Consider the following 21,812-nt stretch of genomic DNA (forward strand, 5'->3'; position numbering starts at 1 on the left):
CACAGGATTACACAGTAGTGAAGAAGTCCTCTAGTGGGCGCTGTGGGGCCCCTGGGTGTGAAGGATGGGGAAGAACCCTGAGCCCAATCCCGGGGCCCCTGATACATGAGGTAATGGAGGAAGAGAAGATCCTAGAAATCACCAACAAGATGGTGGAGCTGCTGAGTGGAGAGGTGAGACTGTGGCTGCTGGGAATGCTGGGACATTATACAGTAACACCACTGGAGGGGTGGGGGGGATGACTGTGTGATCATTGTGTGTGTCAGGTTCCTATAAGGTGTCAGGACGTGGCGGTCTATTTCTCCATGGAGGAGTGGGAGTATGTAGAAGGACACAAGGATCAGTACAAGGATGTGATGCCGGAGGACCCTGTGCAGTCGCTCTCAGGTTGGTCGGAGCAGTTGCTTCTTCTGATGTATTGCTCTGTTCTGGTTGCTGAGTTTTTGGTCTTGTTATAGTCAGACGTCTCTTTCAGTCTCTGTTGTCTTGAGACAGGTTCACACTACGGAATCCAACTGAACTTTTATTTTTTTTAAATTCTTTATTTATCACAGCAAAATGGACAGATCATAGTGGGCACCCACCACAGTTGCACATGAGATCCATTTTACATATAGAACTTTCAACATTCACAAGAGTGGGTAAATGCTAACAGTATGAAATGTAAATAGAATGTCCATAACTGTCGGAGAAATGGCACCCGGGTGGGGGCACCAGGCCTGACCAGTTTCACCTTTTTGTAGTAAGAAAATACAAGTAAAATAAACAGAGAAAAAGAAAAAGGGAAAAGAAAGCGAGAATAAGGTGGGGGATACGGGGGAGGTTGGGGGTTAAAGGAAGGGGGAGGTAGAATGACGTGAACCTTCAGTGTCACCAACCTGAGCACTTGTCCCATATGGGTGTGTCAGACCAGTCCTTCAGGGTGTTGGGTTATTGGATCTCAGTCTCTATAGGCGTCTGTTTCCTGAAACCTTGTCCAGGGAGACCAGGTAGTATGACATTTTTTGTTTTTGGAGTGCAAGGTAGAAGTAAGGTCTTCCATCTGCATCAGATGGTTCACTTTGGAGACCCACAACGAGAGAGCTGGGGGAGAACTTTGTTTCTAATATAATGGAATACACGAGCTGGCCGCCATTACTAGGAAGCTGAGTAAAGAGAGTCTGTATGCTTCTTGAGTGATCTCGCAGTGATAGAGGAGGAACAAGGCCGGATCCATCTGTATCATAAGGCCAGTGACTAGAGATGAGCGAACCGGGTTCGAGTTCAAGTCTATCCGAACCCGAACTTTCAGCATTTGATTAGCGGGGGCTGCTGAAGTTGGATAAAGCTCTAAGGTTGTCTGGAAAACATGGATATAGCCAATGACTATATCCATGTTTTCCACATAGCCTTAGGGATTTATCCAACTTCAGCAGCCACCGCTAATCAAATGCCGAACTTTCGGGTTCGGATAGACTCAAGCATGCTAGAGGTTCGCTCATCTCTACCAGTGACCTTTTTGGTTCCCCTCGTGACCTCTGACCAGAAGTATCTAAGTGACGGACACTCCCAAAACACGTCCAGGAATGTACCCTCTCCTTGCTCGCATCTCCAACAAGTGGGGTCGACTTGGGGTATGAGCTCGTGAAGTTTGGATGGGACTCGATACCAACTCGAGAGGAGTTTGTAAGTAGCTTCTTGAAATTTGGAACTGATGGAGGACTTATGCATCAGATAGAAGATTCTAGATCTCTTGGCGTCTGTAAAAGAAAATCCCAAATCTGCTTCCCATTTTAAGATAAAAGCAGGTGGGTGTATTCAGTAGTAGTCGGTACGTAAGAGAGAGGGTATGTCGCAACGGTTCTGTGGCTGCACACAGTTGCTCAAAGTCGGAGAGTGGATTACAGTATTGCGAAGAAGAGGGCAATGACATTAAATAACGTCGTAGCTGGGCCATCCCCAACGGTCCTAAGGTACAGGGGTCTGTCATGTCTGTGAGGGAGTCTGATGAAAGCCAGGTTTTGTCTGACAAAAAATGCTGGGCTCTAAATGAACCCGCTGCTATCCAGTCTCGAAATACCTTATGAGTCTGGCTAGGACTGAAGTCTGGGCGTCTCAATACAGGTGTCAGTATTGATGTAAGCGGTATGTGATGTTGTCTAATCACCATATCTGAGCATGCTGTCAGCCCTGGGCCTATAGTGGGGGGGTATTTAATATCGCTGAAATGCCCTCTTGCTACCGATGAAATCCCTCGCAGTGGCGCTCCGACAAAAGATTGCTCAATGGCCACCTAAGGTTTCTTGCTGCTATTTCTACACCAGTCTTCTATGTGTGACAGTTGGGTGGCCACAAAATATTTCCTGACGTCTGGCAATCCAATACCCCCCCCCCCATTCCTTAGGTCAAATCTGCTGGATTTATCTGCGCGTATTCCGTAGTCTAAACCCACCCTTGTTCTGCGTTTGCTGTTTGTACTTTATCTGAGCCATCAGACAGGACTACAGCTCCCAGCAGGATTACTTTATTATTGGCTAATGCTATTTGCTCCTGACATTCGGTGGGCTCTTGTATTACTTTTCTGTGAGGCTCATGATTGGTTCCACTATTCTGCCCTAAAATAAGTCCTGGGGGTATCAGAGTAGTATTTGCCATTGTTAGGACCCAGGAAAGACAACTGGTAAAGGTGAAGCCTGATTCTGCAATCTAGTGATCTGTCATTGTCATCAACCACATAACATCAATCTTATTCCTCTAATAACAGATGGAAATGGCCGGAGGGGAGAAAGATTCAATGAACGGAAGATCCTACAACTCACCAACAAGATGATTGAGCTGCTGACTGGAGAGGTGAGGGATTCTGGGAGTGATGTCATCATGACATCATTCTTATCTATGGAATAACAGATGGATAGGACTGGGGAGGTGAGGGATTCTGGGAGTGATGTCATCATGACATCATTCTTATCTATGGAATAACAGATGGATAGGACTGGGGAGGTGAGGGATTCTGGGAGTGATGTCATCATGACATCATTCTTATCTATGGAATAACAGATGGATAGGACTGGAGAGGTGAGGGATTCTGGGAGTGATGTCATCATGACATCATTCTTATCTATGGAATAACAGATGGATAGGACTGGAGAGGTGAGGGATTCTGGGAGTGATGTCATCATGACATCATTCTTATCTATGAAATAACAGATGGAGAGGTGAGGGATTCTGGGAGTGATGTCATCATGACATCATACTTATCTATGGAATAACAGATGGATAGGACTGGAGAGGTGAGGGATTCTGGGAGTGATGTCATCATGACCTCATTCTTATCTATGGAATAACAGATGGATAGGACTGGGGAGGTGAGGGATTCTGGGAGTGATGTCATCATGACATCATATCTATGGAATAACAGATGGATAGGACTGGAGAGGTGAGGGATTCTGGGAGTGATGTCATCATGACATCATTCTATCTATGGAATAACAGATGGATAGGACTGGAGAGGTGAGGGATTCTGGGAATGGATGGAGTGATAGTAATGTGTCTCTCCATACACAGGATTACACAGTAGTGAAGAAGTCCTCTAGTGGGCGCTGTGGGGCCCCTGGGTGTGAAGGATGTGGAAGAACCCTGAGCCCAATCCCGGGGCCCCTGATACATGAGGAAATGGAGGAAGAGAAGATCCTAGAAGTCACCAACAAGATGGTGGAGCTGCTGAGTGGAGAGGTGAGACTGTGGCTGCTGGGAATGCTGGGACATTATACAGTAACACCACTGGAGGGGTGGGGGGGGATGACTGTGTGACCATTGTGTGTGTCAGGTTCCTATAAGGTGTCAGGACGTGGCGGTCTATTTCTCCATGGAGGAGTGGGAGTATGTAGAAGGACACAAGGATCAGTACAAGGATGTGATGCTGGAGGATCAGCAGCCCCTCCCATCAGCAGGTAATAGACAGGACTATATACACACCTCCTCTCTGTATTATCTGGATGGAAAGATTGAATTCAGTCTCTGTATGTGTTCCCTCCAGTCAGATCCAGTAAGAGAACAGCACCAGAGAGATGTCCCCGTCCTCTTCTCCCACAGGATCAGGATCAGGTAGATGGAGATGTCACCTATGATGTGTAGATCTGGCTCTGGCTCTCGGTCCCGGTTTCTCCTACACTATTATATGGATGATACTTGTATAATGAGGCTGCAGAGATAATATAGATATAGTAATATAGAGCAATGTGATACAGAATAGAAATGTCTCTCAGCCACCAATACTGGATTATACAGACTGTGACCAATCTGCAGTCACACAACAACCTATTTGGTATAGTAGTGACTACACCGGGTACCAGGATACTGCAGATATGGTTCATTAAATATTGATATTCAGTATATAAGAGACCTGCAGCTATGGGGCTCTGATAACTCCTCCGTTCATTTGCTTATTATCTTTTCTGATATCTTGTACAGCTGATTACCCAGGGTGACAATCTCAACGATATCGATGATATAATTGTAATTGTAAAAGAAGAGCCAGATGAGAGCAGTGATGAGCAGTATAAGCAGGACATCACTACAGGTAACCGCCCAGGTGAGTAGTGACCAGTAAATGCAGAGAACACTCACACATTCTCCTCAGTCACCGACTGTTACTATTCTGTGGGGAATATTATAAGTTCTGTGTTTGTTCAGGCTTTTCTTTTTATAATTCTTCATTCAGTGACTCGATTATTGGAGATAACAGGGTACATTTTTTTTTTTTTCCTTTCTTTTTTTTTTTTTCACCCCGCGAGGCAAAGAATAATCTTTCTCATATTCTTGAGACAACACATCTCTACCTCCAACTAACTTATTTTATATCTTTTTTACTCTATCCGCACAAGGCCGCCGCCCACACGAGGCCCGCGCCCCCGGCCAGGCCAAACCGGACCACACAAATAACTGGACAAAACAAACTAACAAAAATAAATAATTAATAAATCAAAACAAAAAAAATAATATACCAAAATTAACAACCTTTTATACCTATGACTCTCTTCCGCAGACCAAGCCACGGCATCCCTCTTCAACCACCAAACCCACTCACACACACACAGTGCATGTGCCAGTGCCAGCCGCCCACCTTCTCTAGATAGACGCCCAACACTCGGCAGACCCACCATTACTCTGTCACGTTTGCGCTAAACCTCTCCAATATCACTGCAGAGGTGTCGCACTTCTTCTGTTCTCCCCTGATGACCAGTCAACCATTTATTATGCTCAACGATGGCAACGATGGCACCCACGGAGAACAGGTTCTTTACACACTCAACACAGAGGCTGCGCCTAGGCAAGGTCCACATAAAATATTACATACCTATCTGGCTCAGCCCGAACCCAAGGCGCGACCCCCACCCAAATGGACACAAGTTCCCCCCCCCCCCCCCCCCCCCCACACACACACACACACCCATACCTTCCCCATATCTTATCACAAAAACTCCGGTGCCCCACACATACTCCACCGGTCACAATCCTTCGTAGAGACGTTACACCAGTAATCCCTACTAAACCATCTCCTTGGGCTATAAGACAGTAACAGTTACCATAATTATTCATATCCTCTTATATACCCACCCACCCAACTGACAGGAACATTCAAAAGGGAAAAAAAACCCACACCAAGTCCAGTACTCTTCCCATCTATCCATCAATACGGTTAACCTCTCATCTTCCCTCTTCCTTATATATTTATTGTGCCACAGCTCATAGTGTAATATTTTATGGCTTACTTCCCTCCATTCATTTATTGTTCGAGGGTGTGTTGACACCCAATTTCGTAAAAGAACTAGGCGAGCGGCAAAAAATGACTTTGATATCATTGCCATCCTATCCTTGGTCAGAGATTGATCATTAGTCACCCCCAGTATTGCACATTCATATTCATCCTCTATCGAAAATTCAAATGTACGCGTCATAACTTTAAACACCTCCTTATACACACACCAATGATGATCCAACTCAGCACCTTGCATCCCACACCTATTACAGCCCAACAAAGGCTTCTTACGCCATTTTCTAATATCATTAGCCACATAATATAATCGGGGATTACAGAAAAAATTGTAACACTCACAGCCCCCTCTACTCCCACACTTTTTCCAGGCTTTTATCAATAATCTGCAAATTGTATTTTTGGGGTACTTAAAGGGAACCTGTCACCCAGGACGTGGGTGCAGAGCCTGTTGGACCCCCCCGGTGAAGCTCCAGATACTTACCCTTTCTGGTCCCGGGACGGAGATCTCGGCGCCCGAAGCTGAGCACGCTGTATGCTAATCAGCAGAGATGAGTCCGACGCCCATAGAGAATGAATGGAGCCGTCATTCTCTAAGGGCATCGGAGTTATCTCTGCAGCGCGCGCGCACCGCTTCCTAAGGGATATCTTTGTCCCGGGACTGGGTCCAGGAGCGGGACTTACAGGAAAGGGTAAGTATCTGGGGCTGCACCAGGGGGGGGGGGGGCGGTTAGGCTCTGCACCCGCGTCCCGGGTGACAGGTTCCCTTTAACTAGCAACCTAACTTCCATTAACTCAAAGATATTCCTTACCAGCCTGTTCTGCTCCTTAACCCATCTCACCATAAATCTACCTGGCTGCGCTGATATCCATATACCCAAATATTTAAAAGACCCCTCTGGCCCTTTCACCTTCTGTCTCACCTTCACCTTTGGATCCAGCAAAGGCAGAACCGACTTCTCCCAATCAATCTTTATACCGGAGAAGACACCAAACTTCTCCACTTTCGCTATTGCTGAATCCAACCCCCCCCCCCCCCCTGTTTTACCAAGGAACAGCAACAGGTCATCAGCATACAAAGCTATCTTGTCCTCTCTCCCCCCGGCTCCATAGCCCTCCACCCCCACATTTTTCTTAATACTTCTCGTCAAAGGCTCAATAACCAGGGTAAAGAGCTTGAGGGGGGGGGGGGGACAACCCTGCCTCGTTCCTCTCTGAAAATCAAAATAACCCGAAGGGGACCTGCTAAGGGAGATGCAGGCCTTAGGGCTACAGTAGATAATTAAGATTATTCTGTCTGCGCTTCACTTCTATAAATCTCTCTCTCTTTTTTTGCGTCGCCGCTGAGTAATCAGAATAAACATATACTTTTGAACCATTAATTTCGCGTGGGGGGAGCTCCCTCAATTTACGTAACACCAGATCCTTATCCTTGGCACAATGGGTCTAGGGGTATCTCCAGGAATGTTACGTCTTAGTGTTATCCTGTGGGCCCTCTCCACACAGAAATGCTCAAACACAATATTTCCCACACCTTCTAATAACCAATCTTGTATACATTTGGTGCAGTCTTTATTTTCTGTGCCCTCCGGGACTCCTATAATCCTCAGATTTGACCTCTTACTCCTATCCTCCTTGTCAGTCACCTTTGCCTGTAACCCTAAATTTATCTCTTTCATCTCCGCAGACATCTGCTCTACCTTTTTTTTTTTTTGTTCAGTCATTGTAACACGTTCCCTGACAGCATTCATGTCACAGTGTATGATGGATAGATCTAATTTAAAGAAGTCCAGCAAAATTTTTTATTTAAGTATTGTATTGCCCCCCAAATCACTAATATACACTTATTACGGGAAATACTTATAGAGAACTTTTTTCCCTGCACTTACTACTACATAAAGGCTTCACTTCCTGGATAACATGGTGACGTCACTTCCTGGATAACATGGTGACGTCACTTCCTGGATAACATGGTGATGTCACTTCCTGGATAACATGGTGATGTCACCTCCTGGATAACATGGTGATGTCACTTCCTGGATAACATGGTGATGTTACGGCTCCCAGAGCTGTCCGGCTGTGGCTGCTGGAGAGGATGATGGCAGGGGGACACTGAGGGACACAGGGCACTGGAGGGACACTGAGCATCCCCCTGCCATCATCCTCTCCAGCAGCCACAGCCGCACAGCTCTGGGAGTCCGGTCGTGACATCACCATGTTATCCAGGAAGTGACATCACCATGTTATCCAGGAGGTAACATCACCATGTTATCCAGGAGGTGACATCACCATGTTATCCAGGAAGTGACATCACCATGTTATCCAGGAAGTGACATTACCATGTTATCCAGGAAGTGACATGACCATGTTATCCAGGAAGTGACATCACCATGTTATCCAGGAAGTGACATCACCATGTTATCCAGGAAGTGAAGCATTGATGCAGTAGTAAGTGAAGGAAAAAAAGCACTTTATAAGTATTTCCTGTAATAAGTGTATATTGGTGACTTGTATATGCTTCAATAAGAAATTTTGCCAGACTTCTCCATTAATCTCCCCAACTTGAACAGTAATACCATGGAGAGTCTCATTGGATCTATTAACTGCCGCCAAAATACAATTTTAGGTTGGCTCCTCCCCCTGTACCTCACTCAGTCGAGAGGTAACTGTTTTACTCTGTACAGTCGGGCTCAAGAACTTCTCCATTTTTTCTGCCTTATGATATTTTTTCTTCGCAGAGGGTGAGTTGTTCTTAGCATTAGCACGCCTCATAGATGGGTATATACAACAGGGCACAGAGCGGCACATACACTCCTGATATTATCACGGATAAACCCAGACGCCTCCACCCTTTTAACCCCTTCAGACCTTAAACACTTGAGAAAAAAAGCTATATGGCTGCAGAGATGTATACGGGACAGCACACCCGTATGACCCGCTGACCATCTGAACACCACACGGCAGCCCAACCCACAGGTCCATACAGTCCCCAATCCAACAAGGGACCTCTATTACCCCCACACCCCCAGTATGGACAGTTAGTATTGCGGTGATTGATATTAGTGCTGTTAGTAATATAAGACTGTTTCCTAATTCCTCCAGATTCTCCAGGTCAGAATCAAAGTGCAACAGACTGGAGAGATCTCATCCAAGCGACACCGCTTTACAATCAGATGAACTTCAGGCCGTCTCTAATGGTTTACCAGCCGGTCATGCAGGCTTCCGGGCCGGATCCGTCCTCCAGATTTGTCCCTCTGTCCGGACCACAGCTCGCACTTCTTGGCTCACGCTACTTGGCAGCAAACCGGAAACCGCCCCGCATGTTCTTCTCCTCGCTCCTATCTCAGATGTCCGCCATCCACGCTACCCCGTCTGGTCAGGACGCCTCTTCGTTCCTCCAGCAGCACGGCACGTCTCCACTACTCCAGCAGCAGCAGCACGGCACGTCTCCACTACTCCAGCAGCAGCAGCACGGCACGTCTCCACTACTCCAGCAGCAGCAGCACGGCACGTCTCCACTACTCCAGCAGCAGCAGCAGCACGGCACGTCTCCACTACTCCAGCAGCAGCACGGCACGTCTCCACTACTCCAGCAGCAGGGCACATCTCCACTACTCCAGCAGCACGGCACGCCTCCACTACTCCAGCAGCAGCACGGCACGTCTCCACTACTCCAGCATTACGGCACGCCTCCACTACTCCAGCAGCAGCAGCACGGCACGCCTCCACTACTCCAGCAGCAGCAGCACGGCACGCCTCCACTACTCCAGCAGCAGCACGGCACGCCTCCACTACTCCAGCAGCAGCACGGCACGCCTCCACTACTCCAGCAGCAGCACGGCACGCCTCCACTACTCCAGCAGCAGCACGGCACGCCTCCACTACTCCAGCAGCAGCACGGCACGCCTCCACTACTCCAGCAGCAGCACGGCACGCCTCCACTACTCCAGCAGCAGCACGGCACGTCTCCACTACTCCAGCAGCAGCACGGCACGCCTCCACTACTCCAGCAGCAGCACGGCACGCCTCCACTACTCCAGCAGCAGCACGGCACGTCTCCACTACTCCAGCAGCAGCACGGCACGCCTCCACTACTCCAGCAGCAGCACGGCACGCCTCCACTACTCCAGCAGCAGCACGGCACGCCTCCACTACTCCAGCAGCAGCAGCGCGCCTCCATGGGAACAGGCTGTATCCAGGTCCTGGCTCCAGCAGCCAGGCGGCAAGGTATGGAGCCCCTCTCAACGTGACGCCCCTACATCATCACACTAGCATCTCCCCTGCTCAGGATACATGACATATACAGTATAGAATATAATAGAAATAGCTGGTGCCGTCAGGGTGCGGGATCTATGGGATCTGTATTAGTTTCCCTTCTCTACATAAGAGGCAAAAATTTCTTAGGGGCACAACCTGAATGACAATATATACAATGTACAGATCACCAGTCACTGTTATATGGAAGCATGGGGCCATAAAAAGTACAACTTGTCCCACAAAAAACGAGCCCTCATATAGATACGTCAGAAAAGAAATAAACTCCCTGGGATCAGCTGTGTAGTGATTAGAATATCAGCTACTTTGTATTGTCATCAGTGCTGGTGATATATAGCTGTGGATGAGGGAGAGCCGGATGACATCAGTGCTGGTGATATATAGCTGTGGATGAGGGAGGGCCGGATGACATCAGTGCTGGTGATATAGCTGTGGATGAGGGAGGGCCGGATGACATCAGTGCTGGTGATATATAGCTGTGGATGAGGGAGGGCCAGATGACATCAGTGCTGGTCATATATAGCTGTGGATGAGGGAGGGCCGGATGACTTTAGTGCTGGTGACATATAGCTGTGGATGAGGGAGGGCCGGATGACATCAGATGGGAGGGAGGTCAGGTTGCTGGGAAGGTTCCATGATGTCATATCCTGCTCTCATTCTCAGCCTATAGTTGCTCTTCAGGATGTTGTGCATCAGACTTACTATACAGAATACAAGGTTATCAAGTATAATAACACTAAGATGTGATTCTTCTTGGCAGCTGAGTGTCCCCGGAGATCAGAGGGACATCAGATATCTCCAGATATTACAGCAGATGGTCAGATCACACAAGATACATATGAAGACCCTTCTATTCCCCCAGATATACCCCCAGCCCCTCACAGCAAAAATCTGGCATCTCATCCTGTTATACAAGTCCCATCTACTGATCCATCACTGACTGTTACAGAGAATAAAAGTCCCAGAAAGGATGGTGAACATAAAAGCGCTCAAGCAGAAAAAAAACCATTTTCATGTTCAGAATGTGGGAAGTGTTTTCCTTTCAAATCACATCTTGTTACACATAAACGGTCTCACACAGGAGAGAAGCCATTTCCATGCTCAGAATGTGGGAAATGTTATAATAGAAAAGAAACTCTTAATGAACATCTGAAAACTCACACAGGGGAGAAGCCATTTTCATGTTCAGAATGTGGGAAATGTTTTACCAAAAAATACACTCTTGTTAAACATCAAAAAATTCATACAGGAGAGAGACCATTTACATGCCCTAACTGTATGAAATGTTTTATTGACAAAACAAGTCTCGTTAAACATCTACGAATTCACACAGGGGAGAAGCCATTTTCATGTTCAGAATGTGGGAAATGTTTTACCAAAAAATACAATCTTGCTAAACATCAAAAAATTCATACAGGAGAGAAACCATTTACATGCCCTAACTGTATGAAATGTTTTATTGACAAAACAAGTCTCGTTAAACATCTACGGATTCACACAGGGGAGAAGCCATTTTCATGTTCAGAATGTGGGAAATGTTTTTATTCTAAATCAAAACTTGTTGAACATCTAAGAATTCACACAGGAGAGAAGCCACATTCATGTCCAGAATGTGGGAAATGTTTTACCCGAAAATCATATCTTCCCACACATCAAAAAACTCATGGAGTAGGGAAACTACTTGCATGCCCTAAATGTATGAAATGCTTTATTCACAAAAGAAGTCTCGTTCAACATCTACGAATTCACACAGGGGAGGAGCCATTTTCATGTTCAGAATGTGGGAAATGTTTTACTCATAAATCAAATCTTGTTGAACATCGAAGAATTCACACAGGGGAGAAGACATTTTCATGTCCAGAATGTGGGAAATGTTTTTGTAAGAAATCAAACTTTGATGACCACCTGAGAACTCACACAGGGGAGAAGCCATTTTCATGCTCAGAATGTGGGAAATGTTTTGCTAGAAAATCAAATTTTTTTAAACATCAAAAAACTCACACAGGAGAGAAGCCAATATGTAGTTTGCAATTTCTAACAAATATCTACACTTTGCAATGACAGACTTGATTTTTGTATAAAATATGCTGCGAGACCAGAAAAAAACTAAAATTATATCCACGGTGAAATTAAAAATAAAACGCAATGGTAAACGCTAATGGTAAAACTGACTTGTAATCGTATCCACTGGAGGAACATAGATAACATAGATAACAGCGATATGTAACTTTTATTTTTGACAGTTTTAAAAAAAAAAATTTAATTTTTTAAATCTTTTTAATAAATTAAATGTTCCTTAAAGTGTCACTTAATTATTTTTTTTTATTGTTGCAGAAATCAATAGTCCAGGCGATTTTAAGAAACTTTGTAATTGGGCTTATTAGCCGAGAAATGCATTTTATTTTTTTTAGCGATATTTTATTAGTGGCTTATGTAATATTTGAACATACATATTGAAAATTCATTACATATTCAAAAAGTCGCTCACAGGCAACAAAGGATTGTATGTATATAATATCATACAGATACAATGAGCCTTTGTAATAGATTACCTCGGAAATGTCTGGTAGAGTATCCAGTATCCAGGGTCTTACTAAACATTTCAGGGAAACTAATAGAGTTATATGAATTCCTTTAGAAGTAAGTAATTTAGGAGAGGGAGTAGCAGAGTCTATATCAATAAAATGAAAAAGATAACTAAGAGGGAGAAGTGGTATGGCATGGCCCCAAGTGGACAGAAGATAGAGCCGCACAGACTCGCGTGCCGGCCCAGGCAGAATGAAACAAGTCCGCTTTAGGAAGTGAACATTTCGGGCAACTGTTTATGTGAGCAGTGTGGGAGTTGGAAAAGGAATATTAAAGGCATATATAGCCTTGTGTATAAAGCGGAGATGTATTTCACGTAGAACCACATTAGGAGTGGCAGAATGCACTAGTTGAGATCCTCTCAATATTTGTTGGGTCAGATCCTCTGAAAAAATTACGGAGGACCATTTTTTAGAAAAAATTTGTCTAGATAAATTCTTTTGAGAGCTAAATTATATAATCTAATATCTGGGCATTGAGCGCCACCTCAATGTAGGGAGACAGAGCACATAAATTAGTTACTAAGTCACATTACCAATATGTCCTCTTTATTCTGGCATAATTTGGGAAACATATTTTACTTTTTTAGGGTGTTACGGGGCTTAGAAATGTATCAGCAAATTATCACATTTTCGTGAAAGTTTCCAAAACTGATTTTTTTAGGGACCAGTTCTTTTTTTAAATGGATTTAGAAGGCTTGTATCCTGAAAACCCCCATAAGTGACCCCATTTTGGAAACTAGACACCTTAAAGAATTCATCTTGGGGTATAATGAGCATTTTAACCCTACAGGGGCTGGAGGAAAGTATTCACCATTAGGCCGTAAAAAAATGGAAAATTAAAATTTTCCAATAATATATACGTTTAGATTAAAGTTTCTCATTTTCAAAAGGAACATGAGAGAAAAAGCACCCCAAAATTTGTAACGCAGGTTCTCCTGAGTACTACATTACCCCATATGTGGGCACAAACCACTGTATGGGCACACAGCGGGGCTCAGAAGGAAGGGAGTGCCAATTAGCTTTTCCAATGCAGATTTTGCTGAAGACGTTTCCGAGCGCCAGGTGGGTTTGCAGTGCCCCTGTAGTGCCAGCAGAGTAAAATCTCGCCATAAGTCACCGCATTTTGGAAAGTGCACCCCTCAAAGAATTCATTTTGGGGTGTGGTGAGCATTTTGACCCCACAGGTATTAGAGGAAAGTATTCAAAACCAGACCGTAAAAATAAAAAACTCAAGTTTTTCTAATAATATGTTCGTTTAGTTAAAAATTTCTCAATTTCACGAGGAACAAGAGAGAAAATTTTCCCCAGAACTGTAACGCAGGTTCTCCTGAGTAGAACGGTACCGCATATGTGGGAATAAACCACTGTATGGGCACACAGCCGGGCTCAGAAGGGAAGGAGCGCCAACTAGCATTTTCAGTGCAGATTTTGCTAAAGAAGTTTCTGAGCGCCAGGTGCGTTTGCAGCGCCCCTGTAGTGCCAGTGGAGTGAACCAGTCACCCCATTTTAGAAAGTACACCCCTCAAAGAATTCATCTTGGGGTGTGGTGAACATTTTGACCCCACAGGTATTAGAGGAAAGTATTCAAAATTGGCCAGTAAAAATGAAAAACTCGGGGGCGGAGCCTGACCGGGCATGTGAGCAGACGTGTGACCTGAGAGCTCCGGCGGGTCCCGCTGCATACCGGCGATTACATCCTCCTGCGGGCCACCAAACTTCCCAGTAATCCTCCCAGGGGTACATAGATCCCCAGGAACCGCTCCGGTGCCGAAACCATGGCCGGAGGGACGTCTAAAAAGACTAAATCGACAGCGGGAGTGGGCGGCCGAGATATCCAAGATGGCGCCGACCCGCCGCCTCATACACCGCGCTCCACACGGCTGCTTACTACAGGGACGGCTGCCAGGCTGGCCGAGTTTCAGAAGCCGCCGACCCCCCGGATGACCCACAACTGTGTCCGGTATGATCATGAGGAGGGGGAGGACATTGAGGAGTGCCCCATAGAAAATGCCCCATTAGGAGCTGCTATTGTGGAGGGCTGCAGTGGAGAGGAGAGGGAGGAGGGCTCTGGTTCCCTGGCAGGAGCTGCAAAGCAGTGCAGTGCCCTCTCTATATGTACAGAGACAGCCCATGCTCAGGAGCCCACACTGAGGGACATTCTCCACGCTGTAGCACAATGCAATTCCTCTATTTCTAAATGTAATACTGCAATCTCCACTCTTACACAACAAATTGGCAGCCTGCAGGGTGAAGTGGGGTTTCTCCGCCAAGATTTACGTAAAGTCAGTGACAGGACCACTGAGGTGGAACATAGGGTGGGAGATCTGGAGGACAAAGTTGTGCCCATCGCATCCACTTCCCGAAAACATGATCAGCTACTTTCTCAGTTACTACTGAAAACGGATGACTTAAAGAATCGTCTGAGAAGGAATAATGTGAGACTTGTGGGAGTGCCAGAGAGAGTCCAGGGCGCAAATCCCACAGAATATTTTGAAAAATGGCTTGCTGAGGTATTTGGGAAGGACAGTCTGTCCCCAATGTATGCGGTAGAGAGGGCTCACAGAGTGCCTATGCGACCCCTCCCACCTGGTTCCCCACCTCGGGCGGTCCTAGTGAAATTGCTTCATTATCGGGACCGTGACATCATATTGAGAGCGGCACGGAATTCTCCGGACGCAGCTATTAACGGCAGTAAAATCTCCTTCTTTCCTGACCACTCTGCGGAAGTTCAGAAACAGCGTGCCCAGTTTATTGAGGTGAAAAGGAGGCTGCGTACCCTGCAGGTACCTTATGCTATGCTATACCCTGCCAAGTTACGGGTTGTTGCGGCAGGGGATACCCATTTCTTCGCCTCCCCAAGAGATGCGATGCGTTGGCTGGATCAGGAGGAACAGCATCTTCGTGGAAGGCGCAGCCCTCGCAATCAAGATGCGCCAGCCTGAGACCCGGACAAAACTACCTTGCCTTAAGCTTTGGTGCCCTCGGAGGACTCCCGAGTGTCTGATAAGTATTGACGTACAAGTATTTTCTGCCATTTATTTGCTCCTGCTGGCCCGCGGGATTTCATTTCTCCTGTTTCAAGTGGGACCTGTTATGCTCTCTGTATGCAGCATCGTAGCTGACTGACTGTTCACTGTCCTGTGGCTATGGAGGACTGGTGCCCCGGTCTGCAGATTTTTTGGAAGCAGACCCTTTTGTTCCTGGATACATGGTTATGTTTTACTTGGGGGCACTTTTTCTCCCTCTGTTTTTCTTTTTTTGATTCCACATGGTGCCTTATTTCTTTCATTATGCTTGTTGTGCTCCGAGACCTATGCGCTACTGCCACCCAGTGGCTATTTTTCTCCTCATTTTATGAGCTTCATTACTTGCAATGGAATGTGTATTATAGGATTAATGATATGCCTACTGTACAGTACTACCGTCCCATTTATATGCTAAAAAGTGAATATGGCTAGTAGGCTTACGGTGATTTCTTGGAATGTGCGGGGCCTGGGGGATGCGGATAAGCGGTATGCAATGTTTGATTCCCTGCGGCAGCATCATCCTGTGGTGCTGTGTGTTCAGGAAACGCATCTAACTGCTGACACTACACAACACCTGAAGCGGGCTTGGGTGGGGTGGAGTTACCACTCCGTGTACACTCAGTACTCTAGAGGGGTGAGCATTCTGGTTCACAGGGATATTCCCTTCACATGCATGGACAGTAAAATTGATCAGAATGGTAGATATGTCTGTTTATACTGTGTTATCTATGGAATTAGATGCATCTTAAGTGCAGTATATGTCCCTCCCCCGTACGGTTGCACGGTGTTGAATAGGGTGATGGAGTTTGGCGCTGCGCACCCGGATGCACCTATCTTGATAGTGGGAGACTTCAATATGGTAATTGACCCCTCGATAGATAAACGTAGCATGGGTTCTGTGAGCCCGGTGGCCTCTGCCACTCCCTTGGGGAAAATGCTGGTGGAACTGTCTCTCTCAGATGTCTGGCGCCTTAAGCATCCGGGTGAGCGGAGTTACTACTGTTACTCTTCCACACATCACTCTTTGTCCAGAATAGATCTAGCTATATGCTCTGCCCCACTGTTAAATCAAATAACCTGCGTGGATTATCTCCCCAGGGCCCTCTAGGATCACTCGCCCTTGAAACTTCAAATGACGCACCCTGGATCTGGGGCGGTCGGGAGGAGTCTGTGGAGACTGAATCCGCACTGGCTGACAGTCCTAGATCCGGCTACTGTGGTACCGGTGGTGGAGGAGTATTTTGCTTTAAATGGGGGCTCGGTGTCTCTCAGGGTGGAGTGGGATGCCATGAAGGCATATCTTCGGGGACATTTTATCCAGCGTATCACGGGGGCAAAGAGGAGGAGGGGGCAGTTACGTCAGGATCTTCTAAAGGGTCTGAGAGAACGGGAGGAACAGCATATTTTACAACCAACTGAGGCTACGGCTCGGAGACTCTGAGCTGCCCATACGGCGCTTAACATATTCGACATGGAATCTGCAGCCCAGAAACGTACATTTGCCAAACATTCCTTTTTTGTGGAGGGAGAGAAGGCGGGACACATTCTGGCAGTGGTAGCCAATGCCCAAAGGGACACCACCTACATCACTAGTATCCAAAACCAGGAGGGGGTGGAGGTGACGACACTACAGGACATACTGGAGGTGTTCCGACGCTATTATCTGACACTTTACTCTTCCCATTTAGAGGTGACAACGGCCCAACTTACGCAATTTTTACTTGACATACCCTTACCAACTCTCACACTAGAACAACGGGATTTCCTGGACGCACCATTGTCCCTAGAGGACCTGGAAGCTGCAGCAGCTTCTCTGCATAATTATAAAGCCCCCGGGGCAAATGGGTTCCCGGCGGAATTGTATAAATTTGTGGGGAAACCCTTACTCCCTAAATTGCTGGAACTATGGAATGCCTCCATGGAGTCGGGCACTCTGCCCGAGTCGATGCAGGGAGCGATAATAGTAGTCTTGCCGAAGCCCGGGAAGGACCCTCTAGTACCAGACTCCTATAGGCCCATCTCCCTGCTCCCGGTGGATATCAAAATTATAGCTAAAGCCCTGGCCACCCGTCTCTCTGGGATTATCTCATCTCTGATACATCCTGATCAGACGGGGTTCATCCCTGCCAGATCTACGGCCTTGAATATACGTAGGTTACACCTTAACTTGCAGTTACCAGTGGAGAAAGCATTTGACAGTGTCGAATGGCCATATCTGTGGGCAGTGTTGCAGAGGATGGGATTTGGACCGGTTTTCTTGTCAGCTATACAATTACTGTACTCGGCCCCAATGGCGCGCCTGCGGATAAATGGAGGGCTGTCGCCGGCTTTCCCGCTTCACCGGGGGACACGGCAGGGCTGCCCGATCTCCCCGCTACTGTTTGCGCTGGCTGTAGAACCACTGGCCTCCCTATTGCGCTCGCACCCTGGCGTGACTGGCTTTAGGAGGGGATTGAGGGAGGATAAACTGGCGTTATACGCTGATGATTTATTGCTGTACCTCAGTGATTCTTCCTCTTCCCTTTCTACTGCAATGTCCATAATGAATGAATTCGGGACTTATTCAGGCCTTACCGTAAATTGGGACAAATCAGTTATTATGCCCATAGACTCAGAGGATAGTTTGCAGCTGGGTCCTGCCATCCCACTGAGGTGTGTCCACACCTTTAAATACCTGGGAGTTACTATTTCTAGGGATGTTAGGGCCTATGAAAAACTGAATATGACACCCCTGATATATAAATTTCAGCAAAAGCTAGCTGTCTGGCGCAAATTGCCTCTGTCTGTGGTGGGAAGGGCGAATTTGGTGAAGATGATTTGGATGCCGCAATTACTATATATTTTACATAACTCTCCTGTGTGGCTTCCATCTCGTCTTTTCCATAAGATACATGCTATTTTTCGCGCCCTGATCTGGGGATCCCAGCATCCACGCATTAAATTAGACACATTACAGCGATCCAAGACTGACGGGGGTTTGGCGATCCCTAATGCTGCCATGTACTTCCTGGCAGCTCAACTACAACACCTGAAGGGATGGGAGCTGGATGACGGAGGGGACCAAAATAAAGTTCTGATTAGGCACCACTTACAATCTGACTACCTGTTTGAAACTCTGGAGGCCAAAAGGATACTACTGCTCTCCCCACAAATACCAACATTATTGCTCATCCATAAGATGTGGTGGAAACTTAGAGATCTATATGGTATCACGGGGTATACACCGTACACCTCCATCTGGGACACTCCGTGGCTAGGGGATTTACACTTCCTTGAGGGATTTGCCACCTGGAGGGATGCCGGGATTCGGAAAATAATGCAGTTATATGATGGAGGACAGTTGAAGCGTTTTGATCAATTACAGAGCCAATTTGTTCTGCCCCATACTCAATTTTATAAATACCTACAATTACGTCATGCATGTGAAGCGGAGGGGGAGGTTCTAGTGTCGGGGGTACAATATCTGCCGCCTATGAATATTGTTGGGGAATCGGATTCCACTAAAGGGCTTATTTCCTGTTTATACCGCCACATCATCTCCAAGTATTTAGATAGGTACCCACTTACATTGAGGGAAAAATGGGAGGCGGATGTTGGCCCTATAGAAGAAGGTCAATGGAAAGAAATACTGGAAATGACACCTAAGCTGTCCCTGGGGGAGCATCACCGACTCTCACACCTATACCTCTTACACCGTGTGTATCGCACGCCACAATTCCTCTTCCGTATTAATGTCAGAGATACGCCCATGTGTCCCAGGTGTCATGTCCATGAAGGGGGTCTTTTACATATGTTTTGGCGCTGCCCCAAGCTGTTTCGGTACTGGGGAGGGGTGGCGTCAGCCATACATAAAGCCTATTCAGTAGAATTACAACAATCTCCGCTGGTGTATATATTGGGCTATGTGGAGGATCTGGCATTGAATGTGGGGGAACAGACTGCAGTGGCTCGCATCCTGTTTATGGCACGTAAGCTTATTGCCCAACACTGGCTTGACGGGGCCCCTCCCTCGGTATCGGAATTTGTGAAAAAGGTTAATTGGTTAATTGGTATAGAAAAATACGCATATGAGAAGCGAAAAGCTAGCAAAAAGTTTGATAAGATTTGGGGTAGGTGGATGGCTGTGCCTGAGCTCGCGTCCCCAGGGTCCCGCACGTAGGTTGCGTTGAATCGCGCGTAGATGGGAGAAATGGTATATATTGCTATCCTGTGTTCACCACCGGTCAGTGGGCGTTCTGTACATTTGAGTTCAGAGAATTTTCTAACTATTTTTCTTTTTGAACTACAGCTCAAGAACATTCACGGTGTGCATGGGCACATAAGGTTCTCGGAAAGTTGCACTTGGTTTATGTTTACATAATGTGTGGAGTTGGACGGTTTGGGGGGTGGGAGGGAGGTGTGGGGGTTGGGGGGTGATTGGAGGGTATACCCTCCAGGGTTTTTGCGATTGTATGGGGATAAAATCTGTATTGTGAAAAAGTTTTTTCAATAAAAATTATTCAGATTTAAAAAAAAAATGAAAAACTCAAATTTTTCCAATAATATGTTGGTTTACTTTGAAATTTCTAAATTTCACAAGGAACAGGAGAAAAAATGTACCCCAAAATCTGTAACACAGGTTCTCCTGAGTAGAACGGTACCCCATATGTGGGTATAAACCACTGTATGGGCACACAGCAGGGCTCCAAAGGAAGGGAGCGCCAATTTGCTGGAGCAAAACCGCAGCTAGTAATAGTTATTAGAATAGCGCAGTTACTAAAATAAAATAAAAAAAATGAGATTACAGGTAATGTGGGGTGGTTACGGGCAACCAGGGATGGTTACGGGTAATCTGGAGGTGGTTACGGGCAACCTGGGGACTATGTCTGTTCACAGTGATTGGGGTCTGATGGACACTTATTTCATCTCCACGGCGGGGGGAGATGAAAGGCGGCGGCGGCGGCTACGGCATTGAGATTTTTGGAAAATTTTCAACATTTTAAAATTTTTATAATTTGCTCCTGAACTTCAAAGTTTTCTGACGCCTTACAAAAGTAGATAAATAGCCATCAAATTATGCTAACATAAAGTAGATAAATTGGTAATGTGAATTGAAAAAAAAAATAGTGGTATGACTCTCTCTTTTTACAAGCAGAGAATTTAGAATTCTTATAAATGAAAATTCAGATTTTTTTTTTCAATGAGGGTTGAATCTTTCGACCAAAATTTACTACTATTACAATAGATCTCATGATCTCTAGTTTTTATTAATATCTTATTGGTGTAACAGAAAAATCAGCAATTCTGGTGTGTTTTTAATTTTTTTCGTTTACGCATTTCACCGTGCAGGAACAATAATGTTATATTTTGATAGGTTTATTTTTTGAAAATATTTTTTTTTTTATGATGTGCAAGGGGGTTTATTAAACTTTTAAGGGGGGGGGGATTATAAGGGTTTTTTAATAAATGTAAAAACTTTTTTTTGAACTTTTTTCACTGAATCATGCAATCATTAGATGGCATGTACTGTTCTATGCTGTGCGATAGCATAGCATAGATCATTGTTATCGACGCTCTATGCATAGAGCCTGTCTGAGAGCAGACTCTACACATAGATGGCCGATCTGACAGGTACAGGACTTCTATATACACAGCACTGATCCCCCTGGCTGTCTCCTATATACACAGCACTGATCCCCCTGGGTGTCTCCTATATATACAGCACTGATCCCCTGGGGGACTCCTATATACACATCATTGATCCTTCTGGGGGACTCCTATATACACAGCACTGATCCCCCTGGGGGACTTCTATATAAACAGCACTGATCCCCCTGGGGGGCTTCTATATAAACAGCACTGATCCCCCTGGGGGGCTCCTATATACACAGCACTGATCCTTCTGGGGGACCCCTTTATACACAGCACTGATCCCTCTGGGGGACTCCTATATACACAGCACTGATCCACCTAAGGGACGCCTATAAAACACAGCACTGATCCCCCTGAGGGTCTCCTATTTACTCAGCACTGATCTCCCTGGGGGTCTCCTATATAGACAGCACTGATCCACCTGGGGGATTCCTATGTACACAGCACTGATCCACCTGGTGGACTTCTATATACACAGCACTGATCTCCCATTCAGATTAATGCTGTGTATATAATAGAGCATTGGTCCATCAGATTAGT

At 46.0% G+C, this 21,812-nt stretch overlaps 3 protein-coding genes across 3 annotated transcripts in view; 2 read left to right on the plus strand and 1 right to left on the minus strand.

Moving 5' to 3' along the window:
* The window catches only part of LOC138786760 (zinc finger protein 84-like), a 790,489-nt gene that overhangs the window by 96,897 nt on the left and 671,780 nt on the right, over positions 1 to 21,812 (minus strand). The gene's annotated exons all lie outside the window — the stretch shown is intronic.
* Positions 1 to 21,812, plus strand: part of LOC138786801 (oocyte zinc finger protein XlCOF22-like) — a 348,549-nt gene that overhangs the window by 28,948 nt on the left and 297,789 nt on the right. The window lies entirely within an intron of this gene.
* LOC138787616 (uncharacterized) lies at positions 306 to 12,259 on the plus strand. The gene is made up of 5 exons (XM_069964957.1): positions 306 to 387; positions 2,744 to 2,829; positions 4,450 to 4,570; positions 8,855 to 9,979; positions 10,788 to 12,259. The coding sequence occupies exons 1-5, from the start codon at positions 306 to 308 to the stop codon at positions 12,086 to 12,088; spliced, it is 2,715 nt and encodes a 904-aa protein (XP_069821058.1). The 3' UTR covers positions 12,089 to 12,259.

Source organism: Dendropsophus ebraccatus, chromosome 3 (assembly GCF_027789765.1).
Source record: "Dendropsophus ebraccatus isolate aDenEbr1 chromosome 3, aDenEbr1.pat, whole genome shotgun sequence".
In the NCBI taxonomy this organism is placed as follows: Eukaryota; Metazoa; Chordata; class Amphibia; order Anura; family Hylidae; genus Dendropsophus; species Dendropsophus ebraccatus.